Source organism: Henningerozyma blattae, chromosome 4, assembly GCF_000315915.1.
Source record: "Henningerozyma blattae CBS 6284 chromosome 4, complete genome".
NCBI lineage: Eukaryota > Fungi > Ascomycota > Saccharomycetes > Saccharomycetales > Saccharomycetaceae > Henningerozyma > Henningerozyma blattae.
This window is the reverse complement of record NC_020188.1, coordinates 946125-961030: the sequence shown is the minus strand read 5'-3', so window position 1 is coordinate 961030 and position 14906 is coordinate 946125. Positions and strand designations below refer to the sequence as shown.

At 32.8% G+C, this 14906-nt stretch overlaps 6 protein-coding genes across 6 annotated transcripts; 2 read left to right on the top strand and 4 right to left on the bottom strand.

Annotated features, from left to right (window-relative positions):
* Positions 1 to 181: 181 nt before the first annotated feature.
* YEF1 (NADH/NAD(+) kinase) lies at positions 182 to 1660 on the bottom strand (the record flags this gene model as incomplete). The annotated part of the gene is made up of 1 exon (XM_004180356.1): positions 182 to 1660. One exon carries the CDS (start codon positions 1658 to 1660, stop codon positions 182 to 184), a length of 1479 nt encoding a protein of 492 aa, XP_004180404.1.
* An 887-nt stretch (positions 1661 to 2547) lies between these two features.
* On the bottom strand, positions 2548 to 4236 carry GDA1 (guanosine diphosphatase; the record flags this gene model as incomplete). The annotated part of the gene is made up of 1 exon (XM_004180355.1): positions 2548 to 4236. One exon carries the CDS (start codon positions 4234 to 4236, stop codon positions 2548 to 2550), a length of 1689 nt encoding a protein of 562 aa, XP_004180403.1.
* Positions 4237 to 4833: 597 nt separating this feature from the next.
* On the bottom strand, positions 4834 to 8610 carry GTA1 (Gta1p; the record flags this gene model as incomplete). The annotated part of the gene is made up of 1 exon (XM_004180354.1): positions 4834 to 8610. One exon carries the CDS (start codon positions 8608 to 8610, stop codon positions 4834 to 4836), a length of 3777 nt encoding a protein of 1258 aa, XP_004180402.1.
* A 352-nt stretch (positions 8611 to 8962) lies between these two features.
* Positions 8963 to 9427, bottom strand: IES6 (Ies6p; the record flags this gene model as incomplete). Its single annotated transcript, XM_004180353.1, has 1 exon — positions 8963 to 9427. One exon carries the CDS (start codon positions 9425 to 9427, stop codon positions 8963 to 8965), a length of 465 nt encoding a protein of 154 aa, XP_004180401.1.
* A 1231-nt stretch (positions 9428 to 10658) lies between these two features.
* On the top strand, positions 10659 to 11825 carry GLY1 (threonine aldolase GLY1; the record flags this gene model as incomplete). The annotated part of the gene is made up of 1 exon (XM_004180352.1): positions 10659 to 11825. The coding sequence occupies one exon, from the start codon at positions 10659 to 10661 to the stop codon at positions 11823 to 11825; it is 1167 nt and encodes a 388-aa protein (XP_004180400.1).
* An 825-nt stretch (positions 11826 to 12650) lies between these two features.
* Positions 12651 to 14069, top strand: FRD1 (fumarate reductase; the record flags this gene model as incomplete). Its single annotated transcript, XM_004180351.1, has 1 exon — positions 12651 to 14069. One exon carries the CDS (start codon positions 12651 to 12653, stop codon positions 14067 to 14069), a length of 1419 nt encoding a protein of 472 aa, XP_004180399.1.
* Between the last annotated feature and the right edge of the window lie 837 nt (positions 14070 to 14906).

Sequence of the window (14906 nt, the reverse complement as noted above, 5' to 3'; positions counted from 1 at the left end):
ATATTTTACCAAGTGTAGTATATTTGTGGATTCGCGTTCCTAAATATTTCAAAAAAAAAAAAAGCTTATACAACTGTTGGTAGTAACAGGTATCTTGGCAGTACTAGTTCACGGGCCGCTCCCCCCCCCCCCCCCTACAGATAAGCCCCGTACGTTTCAAATCACGTTTAGTTACCTCAATTCACAAACCGTCATTGCGTGGCTCATCGATTTGAACCATCTCAATCCCCTTAGTGGCTGAATTCTCCAATCTATTATCCACTTCCACTTCTTCTACCGATTCTTCTTTATCTTGTAATTGAACATTTTCAAATTGCTCCAAATTCTTTTTACACAACACGTTACTAAAAGATTTCTGTTGTTCTCTAACATTCCAATTCAATGATCTACTGATACTATCAATAAATTCAGTAGAAGTAGCTTCCAAAGTGGGGAATGCATAGGGACTGGCCGATATTAATATATAATCTCCAGGCCTTAATTCCACTCTATTTTTACCATCAAATGCTGCCCATGCAGTACCTCTTGATTTCGCAGACACTTTAACTCTAATATTCATACTATCAGGCAAAATAATAGGTCTAAAACTTAAAGTATGAGGACAAATTGGGGTCACAGAGATGGCATTAACACTTGGATATACTAATGAACCACCTGCACTTAAAGAATATGCAGTAGACCCTGTGGGGGTAGCCACAATCAACCCATCAGCTTGTGCTACTGTCAATAAGGATTTATCACCATATACTTCCAACATGGAAATAAATGGACTAATACCTCTATCAATTGTTAATTCATTTAAAACATGGTGTTCAGATTCTAATTCATTTATACAAATTTTTTTACCTGTTCTTGGGTTTAAAATAGGTTCTTGTCTTCTAAACACTTTACATTCCAATCTCATTCTTAAATTGGTCTTGATCTTTTGATTTAATATTAAAGGTAAATCTTCTTTGAAATATTCAAATTGGAAATTAGTTAAAAATCCTAATGATCCTAAAGCAAATGGTAATACTGGTGGAACATGTGTTTGGAAAATAGATGAAACAAACAAGACTGTACCATCACCACCTAATGTAATAATTAGATCGAAAAACCCAACGTTTTGATCTAAAAAATCTAAATCCCAATATTTAATTCTACTTTCTTTACATTGACTATCTTTGGCAATTGATTGAGCATCAAAATGTTTAGAATTTTGTAAATTGTCTTGAACATATACATTCAATTTATTATAATTGGTCAATAACCATTGAACTAATTCTCTTGCCAAATAAACTAAAGAAAGATCATCTTGTTTATTGACTATCATAATATTCTCTACTTGTAAATCTATCTTGGTATTGGAAAGATCCTTAGATAACATACGGACTCCATAGGCATGTGAGGCAAATTTATAATGAGATTTTGATGAGGCTCTCGAAGCTACAGGATCACCTACAGGGGTACCGTTTCTAGTCATATTTCTACTTTTCTTTGATAGTTCAATACAACCTTCGTATTCAGATTCTTCTCTAACCGTATGATGATCAAAACCTCTGTCCTTTTCACAACTGGTCCAAGCAACCTCCATTTCAGAATCACCTACTCTAGATAATTTCTTGGGATCTTCATTTGTTGAAGTATTAGGGTTGATCTCAAAACTCCTCTTTACTGACATTACTAAGATCTGCTTATGTATAGATTTGTGGAAATCTTCTATTACTAATCTGATTAAAGTTCCACTAAACGAATTTTACTTATTGGTTTGGAAGATGCAAAAAGAAAAAAAAAAGATAAAAAAAAAATAAAAACAATATCAATTTGAAATATAATTTAGATATTGATTACTATGGTAAAGTAAAAGGGGGCGATAGACGTCTTCTGATGAAAGCCGTGATGTGGTATATGAAATAATAATTTAGCAAATGTTGTTTTCTCAATATTCAAACGTGTATAGTACGTAAGATTAGTCGAATTGATTTCTAAGCAATACCTTTTTTATTCTTCTAGGAAATTGAAGGATTCCTTGGGATATCATTACTCTCTCTTTTTATACATGCTCGTGAGTGATTCCGCTTTCCGTGCTCCTTCTTAAAGGCATCTTATCCATGAATGCTCCTGACTGAAATCCACCATCCGCAATCCGCTATCCACCTTCCGAGCCCCGAATGACCCGAAAAACCGAACAAAGCATGTGAGATTTGTTATATATATATATATATATATATATACAAATGTTTTTAAGAGGAAGAATATGATAAAGTTTACATGTGAGATTAATACTTCTGGGATACCAAATCTTGATAAGATTGTGAAGATATGGGCACTATATCATAGGAGTAAGATTTAGGCATATTGCTTATTTGGAAAACGTAAGTTTCAATTATTGAGGAAACCTTCAATTTGTGAGAATTTAAATTAGTTACTATAGATATATAAATAACAATAGAAGTCAAGATTGAGATGGATCTACATATGTAGGATATATAAATAAAAAAATCATAGGGAAAAAAAATAATATGAAAGAGAAGTATATAATGTTTATCGTTTAAATATGTCTTGAGTTTATAATTGGTTGACTCTACATTTCCAATTGGAACCTTCCAAAAGTGGTAGAGAGGCACCTAGACACCAACCAATTTCATTGTTATCGATTGTTTGAGCGGTTTTTAATTCTCTGTGTAATGGAATATCGTAACCAGTATGTAATAATGAAACTTGGAAAGATAAATCTAAACACCATTGTGGTTCCTTTTGTAATTCTTCCACTGAACCATCGATACCAGCAAAGACACTTTCCCAAACTTCTTCACCATTACAAACCATTCTAGCTAGGTCAGCCAATTCGTTCAAAGTAAAGGATAATGGCATACCTAATGGACGAGTTCTATCATAGAAATATGAGAAGACGTATAGGTCATTAGTTTCCTTGAAAGTCTTGACCAATGATGGTTGATGAACACCATTGAATGAACATGGTTTTTGAGAACATTTAGCATCTTTATTCAAGACTTTGTCAGCTAAGAATCTACATTGAGGACCAGCAGCAGTAACAGGACCTTTGAAGTTGATATGATATTCTTTGCCACTAGTCAATTTAACTTTTTCATTAGATACACTAGTGCCTGGTGGTAAACATGGAGAAACCAATGTATGCTTGTTTTCAACATCACCTTCAACAATTTTACCTTCTTTAATGGCATTTTCTACTAATAAGGCATTAACCTTATTTCTACCTTGCATTAAACCATAACCTAAATGAGAGAATTGATATAAATCATAGGATTCACCACCAAATTCTAATTCGTATTTGTGTTCACCATCGATTAATTTTTCATTACCTTTAAAAGTTGGTTCAAAAACAATTTGAGTGGAACCACCACCTAAATCAAAAACAGCTGCAGTTGGAATTTTTTCATCAGCACCAATGTTACCCAATAAGTAATTAGTAGTAATCCAGGCATAAACACCTTCTTCATCACCACTCATCATAGAGATACCTTCACCTTCTACAACAGCAAATGGATAATCTTTTTCTAAATGTTGACGAACTGCTCCCAAAATTTTGGTAGCTTTAGTTTCACCTAATAGTCTTAAACCAGCAGTGGCTTTAACAGCAACTGGAGTACACCCTCTGAATGATTCTGGAATGGTTTCCATGGCAACTTTTAATAATGGATCCAAAGATTTAGCAGCACCAACGGCATCAGTATCAAATGATGATAAACCAGGTTTCAACATTTCAAAAGTTTCATGGATTAAAGTTGGTGGTTGAGTACAAACATCAAATTCATAAACATGGACACGAGAACCAGTAGAGCCAGCATCAATCATAACTACATATTGATGATCTTTAGTACAGAGAGCACCAGATTCAGAAGATTTAGAACCAGAATTTTTAGAGCTAGAAGATGAAGAAACAGAAGAAGCAGAAGGAGCACCAACAACATCAGTAGTAGCAGCAGCGCTGACTATAGCTACTTGGGAGTTGACATATTCTTTAACGGCATCAGCAACTTCTGAATTACCCTTGTCAGTAACTTCATCGGTAATATAACCTGGTTCAGCAGAGACTGGTAAGATATTGACATTTGGGGCTAAGTCTTGTGGGATTTCTGGTTTAATAATAGAATTGTGAGCATTATTACTCGTAGAAACTGTGGAAGATGCATTACTAGATGATCTAATTAAGAAAAATAACATTATGGTACCAAAGGCACACAATGCAATACGATAGTTTTTCACTGCTTGCATATTTTTGAATCTGTGACTATATAGATTGTGTGATGAATATTTTTTTTAGATTTACGTCAGAAGTAAATAAATTAAAAGAGAAATAGAAAACTTTAAAAGTTTATTTATATCTATTTCTATTTTTTTTAATTTTTTGGTTTGAGTAAATCAAAAGGGATGAATATAATACAGTAATGCTGAATAATTAGGTGATAGAGGTACTTCCTATATATCAGATATTTTTGGTAGAACTTAGATGAATCTTAAAAATATAGACTAGACGTTAATGGAAATTAAATTAGACGTTAGCAAAAAATTCAGCACATCACTTACTCTCTTTTATTTCTAACCGTTCACTTTTCCTATTTCAACTTAAGAACATAATAGGATTTGAAAAATTCTAAACGCGAATTTCTTTTTTCTCGCGTAAATCTGGCGAACGTCACAAATTTTAAGCGACACATTTCATGATAAACTAAGAAAGGAAATGAATATATATATATATATATATATACAATGTCCTAAGCGAAGTGCTTTACAAGAAAGGTACAAATCTATTACATATACATAGAACTATGTATATCTATATGATTATAAAGACTTATATAATTGGTACACTTATTGGTCATGAGTAGAAAGTTTGAACAAGTGGTTCATACCACTCTTGGATAAAAGTTTGGACATTCCACTAGTTGCATTATTATCCGCTGGCTTATTCGAAGAGGAATCAGTATTTTGACCATCACTTTGAGTTTCATTTTGATCTTGATATTCTTCTTGAATATATCGTGTATTCTGAGACGATAACAACTGTGAAGGCTGTTTCTTCTTAGGAGTAGACTCATCATGATATTCTACAATTGTAACATTTGAAGGTGATGAATGAGCTCTAACATTTAATTTACCAACACTTGTGACAATACTACCACTACTCAGGTTTCGTACATGGAAATTAGAATGAGGTGTTGTGCTTAGACTGTTCACTGACGATCCTGTTCCATTTACATTAGTACTCGCCCCAACTATACTTTCTTCCATAGTAGTTGGTTGCCAAATATCATTTGAATTGAACATTGGAGAATTAACTTGAACTTGGGATGGTGTTAATACATTATTCCCGTTATTTGTCCCTGTGGAATGATTAGTTGTAGTATGAGTCAAAATATTATTGCTCAGCATAGAACCGCTATCCAGAAGTAGTCCATCATTCGAAACAAATGGTGATAGGTTTGGATGATTAGTATTTTTAGAGAGGTTGGAGGAATTTCTATTACTAGCCATTCCAATATTATTAGCATTTGCGGCAGACATTACTTCAACATTTGTATTGATCCCTGATGTTCCAACAGCATTAGAAGTATTAGTAGTGGGAGGTAGACTATAAAAAGAATCCGAGTTTTGAGTGGCAGATAAAGGATCTGTGAAGCTAGATAAAATAGAATCATTTAATGTTGCTGCCAACAAACTCTGATGCTGATGAGAATTTGATGGAGCAGAGTCTGATCTTAGTAATGATTCAAACTGCATTGCCAATGGAGAACTAGCTCTTGGTGGAACAAATTCTTGGAGAAATGGTTGGTGTGGAGGTGGAGGAGAGGCAGTCAATGATGAATTAGCCAATGGGCTTGATGCTCTTGGCATCACTGTAGGTGTAATATTATGAGCTGTATTACCAGTGCTATTATTGCTCACTTTAGAGTTTTCATTATTTACAGAAATAGAATTTGAATTTTGATGTGATGTTGGATTTGATTGAGAATTAATAATAGAATTTGAATTAGATGTAGATCTTTTAGTAATCCAATAATTATCCAATTGATCAGTAGTGAAGCCCTTTGAAAAATTACTAATTTGGTCTGGAGTATCAGTTTCATCTAAGATCATGTCTTGTAAACCAGACAATAAATGATTAGAATTATCATATTCCAAATTAGGCTCACTAGTTGAGTTATTGGTTATGTTATTTGTAGAACTATTTGAGATATTCATTTGCTGACTATTAAGTAACCATGGGAAAACAGTGTTTGAAGGAATCACTTGAGCTTGTGGAATTGAAGCAGTTGGTAAACCTCTGGAAAAATTAGATTGATTAAATGATTCTTGAATAGAGTTTTGTGGAGTTAAAGCAGATGAAGGATCTGATTGATTTGGATATGAGCTTTGAAATAACTGATCTGGTAAATAATTGTAGGGCAAAACAGAACCATTTTGTAATTGCGCTTCAAGTAAAGCTTGATGTTGTTGAGGTAATGAAGAGGGAGTAGTCATTGAAGTTGATGATAATAAGGGGGTAGTCATTGCTATAGATGAAGGTTGATTTGATTGAGATACAGAAGATGGTTGTTGCCCAACAATTGTGGAAGAGGAGTTTAGTTTGTTATTTATGGTTCCATTGTTTTTATTATTATTATTATTATTATTATTACTGTTAATATCATTATTAGTATATCTGTCATCATTAGTATATTTTGATGTACTTATGGATTTATTACATTTACGCTTATTGAGAGATTTTTTACGTTTATTATTTGAATTTTGATTTTTTTGATTAGTTGATCTCGAATCATTATAACCTGTCTCATTACGAACAGGTGATTTGGAATTTGAATTCGATAGATATGAATTATTTTGGTTGGTTGACATATAGATGTTATTTGAATTAGTATCAATAATGGAATTTCTCTTAGAAGTAGATTTTGTAGTTGATCTAGAATTAGATCTTGATCTTGAATTTGACTTCATTAAGTTTGGAACAACAATAGTTGTATTAGTGGTATTGGTATTGGACATTTGTAAAGGTTGCATCAATACAGCAGTTCTTAATTTATTATTTGCATTACTTAAGGTATCGAATTTTTTATTCAAGGCATTAATTTGATTTAAATAATTACTTTTTTCATCAGACCAATTTTTTTCTATTAATTGATAATTGGCAATTTGTTTGTTGATGATTTTTTTCAATGAAGAATTCTTATTATTTATAATTTTGGAACTATAAGTTTCATTAAAATTAAAATCTTTCCCTTTTATCAATTGAGTGTTGGTATTGGCATTAATCTGAATTAATAATTTATATTTATCAAATGATTTTGATTTTTTTAAATGTTTTAAAATTTGATTTAAAATGATCAAATCAAACTTCAAATTATAATTATTTAAATCTTTTAATCTCAATTGTAAAGTCTCAATGGAGGATTTCGTTGTTTTAATTTGTGACTGTAAATCATTTAATTTTAATTGATAATTATTGATAATTTCACTTTTAGAAGTTTTCAAATTAAGTAAATTTAAATCATTTTGTTGATAAGAATTCCAATTTTCAATATCGGTCTCCATTTTATTAATATTTTTTTTGGAATTTTGAATTTTTTTATTAAAATGAGAAATTTTTAAATCATTTGATAATTTTGAATTTTCTAAAGATTTTATGTTTGATTTTAATGATTTTCTAAGATCTAAAATATCTGACCAATGAACTTTTAAGTTTTCCAATTCTTGTTCTAATTGAGTCTTGGAATCTTTAAAATCTTCATAGACTGACTTTTTTTGCGATAAAACAGCATGTAAATCTTCTTGGGCACAGATTAGGATTGTTTTCAAATCGTCAATAGAAAAATTTTCCAATGATTTCAAAGTGGTTAAACTTGTTAAATATGGAGTACTAAAAGATGTAGTAGTGGAGTTTGATGAATTTGAAGGTAAGATTGAAACTGTTGTATTATTTGATTTTGTAATATTGCTATTAGTGTTTAAGATATTATTATTATTAGTGGTAGTTAATGCGTTCAAATTTGTGAATGAATTAGAATTTGAATTTGATATAGAATCAGGATTTGAATTTGAATTTGAATTAGAATTGGAGTTTGAGCTTGAGTTTGATTTTGATATTGAAGTAAATGGGTTTCTAATCCATTCTCCGCTTTTCATTAAATCATTAATACTGGAATTTGAAGAAGACGAAATAGATTCCTCGGATTTAGTCATACAATAAATGGGCGGCAGTTTGCTAATATACCCCAAATTGTTTACTGTTACGAAATCCAATCGATATTCTGTGGCAGGTTTCAAGCCGGTGATGGAACAACATGTATATAAATAATTGGAATTGTTTGGAAAGGATGCAATTTGAATATTATTTAAATATAAATAATAATGTGATATATTTGTTGTTTTTGTAGAGGTATTGGAATTCGGTTGTACTGGTAAAGGTTCATTTTCCCAATGGATTGTGATAGAGTCTATATTGATTTTATCGATAGAAACTTTTGTATCATACGGTATAGAAATTTTCAAAATGGAAGCTAATTTATAAAGAGGAATTGATAAGTACCAAAATAATCTATAAAACAACCAAAAGAAAGCAATGACTATACATAGTGTCGATAATTCCATCATCTAAAGCCTTGGCTGTTAAAGTTGTATAACTCTAGCTTTATTCTTGATAGATCTATATGTATTTTTGCATAACCAAAAGAGATGCAAATCTTAAAAACTTATTTTTCATATCTTAAAAAAATAAAAATACATACCCCAATAGAAATATCTCATCATATTTAAATTTCTAAGTCTTCTTTGTTGGGAATATCCGGTTTAGAGAAAATAAAAAGCGGAATCCGTGCACCTCATATTGTATTAAAAAAAAAAATAGAAAATAATAAAAGCAATACTGGTAAACAGAATTAATGAATATAAAAAACAATTTATTTAAGTATATATAACGAAGTGAGATACGGCATGAGTACTTTATCTATTTCAATACGAAATTATCACCTCTTAATTTTAAATACTCTTGATCCATTCCAGGGGCTATTTGTTTAATAACAGCCTGGTATATCTCTGAGTTATAGTACCTCAGATTATTTGTAGAAGACTTATAATTACCAACCAAGCCCGTAATATCACAGTACTTCTTTATTGGTTTCAAAGATGGAGGCGCATTGATATTGAAATAATTGATCTGTGTACCCACGGGAGTATTTGAAGTCTTATGTTCATCCAACACTTTATTGATACGCTTCAATTCATCAGCAATCAATTGTTTAGACGTACGATGTCTACGGTACACTTTTTTCTTTGTAGCACCATCTTTTTTCTTACTATCTATATATGTAGCTCGTCTGTAATTTGATGGAATATTTGGCACAGATACTTGCTGATATACAGAACGTAGAAACTCTAGCCTTGCATCTGAATTATTGGGAGTATTACTCATGGTAACCTGTTTTTTTGTATTTACTCAGACCCTTACTTTTTTACCATCTTGCAATAAACTATTGTATACTGTATATACAAGTTATTTTCAATTCTATTCTTTTTTTGATTTTTAATTTTTCAAATAAGAAATTCCATACTTGTTTCTCTCGGTCTTTCACATTCCAAAAAGGATGTAAATGCGAAACAGAAATTCTATTCCAGAAATTGGCTCTTTCCTTTTCGAGCCATCACCAAAATTATGACTTTACAGATCGCATCTTCAGATCGCATCAAATCTCGACGTGCCTCGTCGCTGACAAACGGCACGATGCCGTGCAAACGGCATCATATCCTACGAATGGTCACGCCGCACGGCCGGTCACGCGACCAGATACCAGAAAAGAAGTCAGTTCCACGTGCCATTACAGAAGTCAATTCCTCGACAGAATCTATACTGTTTGTTCAAAAATGCCTTGCAGATAATTCTAAGACCACGTGCGTGCCGCTTAGCTCCCTCGAGGTCTCAAAACCCCGCGTCAGGGTCCAGTTTCCTTCAAGATCTGGGGTCACAGGCCCAGGAGTCACTTCTACACCTTTTCTGACTTCTCGTGGACCAAGAATGCCAAGATTGGAGTCAGCCGACTTCTTTCTTCCTGTCGGATAAACTTCCCAGCTTCAATGCGATTATTTCCGACTCTATGTTCTGAAGCTTTCCGACGGCGTTTCCGTTTTCGGAAGTCGCCGAGACTGGTCCGATCGGGTAGTCCATATTTGTCCGCTGCGCACTTTTACAGGGGTGGCAGAGACTATCCCGCAGGCTACATCATCTGATTCCTTCTTTTTTCCACTCGTTCCTTATTTTCCGGTTCAAGTTCAATCCCAATTCTTCAATTTTCTATCGCCACCTTTCTAACCAGTGAAAAATATTCGAAATTTCAAATTACATTATGGGATATCGTTTGATCATGAAATTCCTTTTTTGGTTAATAGAAGGCTACGATTTTTTAATGACACACGATTTTTATTACCTTTTCTTTAGGCTTTTCTTTTTTTTTTCATCTCATTTATTTTCAGAAAATGTTTGAAATTATTTTGTAATATTTTTTTTTCAATTGGCTTAGGCCATATATAAGTTGAATGAATTAGTTAGGTGATAATGCACTTAATATACTATGTGTTTCTTAATATTATCTTTATTAAATCTTGCCCTATATACAACAAAATTTAAACCCGATTGTCACCAATCAAATATGACTACTTTAAACTTACCTCCAATCTACAAATCTGCTTCTAACGATTTACGTTCAGATACTTTTACCACCCCAACTCCAGAAATGTTGGAAGCAGTTTTGACTGCTACCATGGGGGACTCTGTGTATGCCGAAGATACTGACACTGTTAGATTAGAACAGGAGATTGCTCAACTGGCAGGTATGGAATCAGGGTTGTTCTGTGTTTCTGGTACTTTGTCCAATCAAATTGCTATTAGAACTCATTTGATGCAACCACCTTACTCCATCTTGTGTGATTACAGAGCTCATGTCTACACCCATGAATCTGCTGGTCTAGCTATCCTATCACAAGCTATGGTCTCTCCAGTATACCCAGCTAATGGTAATTACGTCACCGTGGAAGATTTGAAGAAGAATTTCATCCCAGATGATGGTGATGTTCACGGTGCTCCAACTAGATTGGTTTCTTTAGAAAATACTTTACATGGTATCATCACTCCATTAGAAGAATTGGTCAGAATCAAGGTTTGGTGTATGGAAAACAACTTGAAGCTACATTGTGATGGTGCTAGAATCTTAAATGCTACTGCTGCTACTGGTATTCCATTAAAACAATACGGTGAAATTTTTGATTCCATCTCTATTTGTTTGTCCAAATCTTTGGGTGCCCCAATGGGTTCTATTTTGGTTGGTGATTCTAAGTTCATTAAGAAATGTACTCATTTCAGAAAACAACAAGGTGGTGGTGTTAGACAATGTGGGATCATGTCCAAGATGGCTTTGGTCGCCTTACATTCGAATTGGAAATCCAAAATGATATATTCACATTCTTTGGCCCAAGAAATGTCTGAGTTCTGTAAGAAACATGAAATTCCATTAGAATCTCCAGCTGACACAAATTTTGTCTTTATCGATTTATCTGCTGCCAATATGGACCCAGATGTTCTTGTCAAGAAAGGTTTGAAATACGGTGTTAGATTGATGGGTGGTAGAATCTCATTCCATTACCAAGTCTCAAAGGAAACCCTTTTGAACGCTCAAAAAGCCGTGTTGGAAGCTTTCGAATACGCTAAGCAGCATCCTTACAAATCTGACGCCCCAACTGCAGTCTACAGATCTGCTTCGGTAGAAGGTTTGGATATTCATGGTAATCAGATCAAAGAGATCAAGACTTTCAAGTATTAAACTTGATATCTTTGATTTTTCTTTTCCCTAATTATTAATATTATTCGTGGCATTGTCGACTTAATTTATTAATTTTTCCTGATTTTTGGGTACACAGAGTGTATCCAATAAGATTTCAAACAAGATAAGGGTTGTTTTTTTTAACTTTCGCCCCTATTCTGCTGGTTAGATGTTTGATAATCAATGATGTGGTAGCACTAGCAACATTGCTTGGGTTTTATACACATCACCCTGTTTCGGAGGGACAAAGTGTTCGTTCAAAAGATTCGTGAGCGTTCGACGAGAGGTTTGATTGTTTTTTGCCAACCAGAATTTTTCAAGTACTGTGTTTTTTTTTTAATTACAGTTTTTTTTTTTTTCTAACCTTGATTTTTTTTTTGTAATTGACATTTGGACGTTTTCGATTATAATTCTATATACAGACATAAAATTATATACGATTGGCCAAGCTTATTTACTGCATCAATTTCGATGGCAGATTCAATAAGATGGTACCCATTTTCTCTAGATAGATACTAATAAATCTTTTAATTTCTACAATTCAAAGACGCGTTACCGATTTTAGTTCCGCCGTAACGTCATCGCCTTCCTGTTTAGGATCTCGTTTTCGGTCACATTACTAAGGCAGCCGAGAATGTGGTTACTAATTTCACCTCGCATTGTGAGTTAATAATGCCATAATGCACTCTTTTAATTCACATTCTTTAGCATATATATAAATTTACAGTTTAGCATGAGAAAGCATACAGTTTTAAATATCTTGGATCAACATCAATATACAAAGAACAAAGAAAAAAGAAAAAAATAATCACTCGTCACACAATTATGTTAGCTACTATGTCCCCCGTTGTCATTGTTGGTACGGGTCTTGCTGGCCTTGCCACAGGTAATCAATTAGTCAACAAATACAAGATCCCAGTCATCCTCTTGGATAAGGCATCCTCCATTGGTGGGAACTCTATTAAAGCCTCCAGTGGGATTAATGGTGCAATGACAACTACTCAAAATGCATTAAATGTTAAGGATACCCCTGAACTATTCTTTAACGATACACTCAAATCAGCAAAAGCTAGAGGGTCTCAATTGTTAATGACTAAATTATCCAACGATTCTAAATTGGCTATCCAATGGTTACAATCTGAATTTAATATTAAACTAGATCTATTGGCTCAATTGGGTGGTCATTCTGTGCCAAGAACTCATAGATCAAGTGGCAAATTACCTCCAGGATTCGAAATCGTTCAAGCTCTTTCTAATAATTTGAAAACTCTCTCCGAATCAAAACCTGATTTAGTAAAGATTCTATTAAATTCAAAAGTTGTAGATTTGAATTTAAATAACGATAGTGCCATTACTGGAATTCAATATATGAATGAAGAAAATGAAACAATTACTATTCAGACTAAGCACGTTGTATTTTGTTCAGGTGGCTTTTCATTTTCTCGTGAAATGCTAAAAGAATTTGCTCCTCAATTAATGGATTTACCTACGACAAATGGTTCACAAACTACTGGTGATGGTCAAAAATTATTATCTAAATTAGGGGCTAATATGATTGATATGGATCAAGTTCAAGTACATCCAACTGGGTTTATTGATCCAAATGATCGTCAAAGCCATTGGAAATTCTTAGCAGCAGAAGCATTGAGAGGGCTGGGTGGGATTTTAATAGCTCCAAACACGGGGAAAAGATTTGTCAATGAATTAGATACTAGAGATAATGTTACTGCTGCTATGAATAAAACTTGTCCAAAGGATGATGTTAGAGCATTGATTGTAATGAGTGAAAATGTTTATCAAGCTTATAAAAATAATATGGATTTCTATTTATTCAAAAAATTAATTAAAAAATCAACAATTAAAGATTTGGTTGACCAATATAATTTACCAGTTACAGTAGATGAATTCTCTAACGAATTGATTGATTATTCTAATGAATCAACTAAGGATACTTTCAACAGGGCCCATATCATCAATAATTTCGGCTCATCCGTCAATTCAGATACACCCATTTATGTTGGTGAAGTGACCCCAGTTGTGCATTTCACAATGGGTGGTGCAAAGATTAACAATAAAGCTGAAGTTTTGGATAAGAATGATAAAGTTTTATCAAAGGGTCTTTATGCTGCTGGGGAAGTCTCAGGAGGGGTTCATGGGTCTAATAGATTAGGTGGATCAAGTTTATTAGAATGTGTTGTGTTCGGTAGAACCGCCGCTGATTCCATTTCTGAAGATTTCAATTAATCTTGTATTATATATTACCCATAAAATAATCTTCCTTAGGTAATATTCTCCTTCAATAATTGTTACATGCTATGTATATATATATACTACTGATTCTGATGGATTCATGTAGATCAGATTTTTAAACATTTAATATAAGATTTGAGAATTATAGAATTAATTTGCTTTTTTTTATTTGGAAAAATTTCCGCAATTTTATTCATATATCCGAAAACAACGATTAGCAAATTCTCGTATTCTTATTCCATTCTGAAATGTAAACATATTCTTCATCCATTACACCTCCTTATCATAACCGTAATTTTTGTTGAGTTTCTCTTATCTATGCCACTGTCTTACTACGCTTTTAGTTTAAGAATTATTTAATTTGTCATTGAAATGAATTGGGAAATAGGATGTTTAGAAAAAAAAAGTTTACACGAAAGTGAAAAAGAGGATAAATATCCTACAATTAATATTTGGTCTCTAGTCATTGAAACTCAAGTATCCAAAACACCTTTATGATATCTTTACTCAACAGAGTTTAATCTTTTTACCTACTTAAGAAAAAGTGGGACTGTTTTTGATAATCTATTAATCCTAATGTAAAAAGTCATATTTAGCGAATTATAAAATGTGATCTTAAAAGAAACAGTCTATAATCATTTGTTAGCAGCTTGAGTCTTAATACTAATCTTAATACAGAGTAATTCTGGATCTTAGCCAATCTATATACCGCATTAGTACTTCAGAAATGTATGAGCTTCTTGGCACGTTTTAGATAAAATTCCTGTAGTGCTGTTCGAGCTTGTATTATTAATTGCCTTCTAAATAATTGTACACCTAGTTTAGATAGTT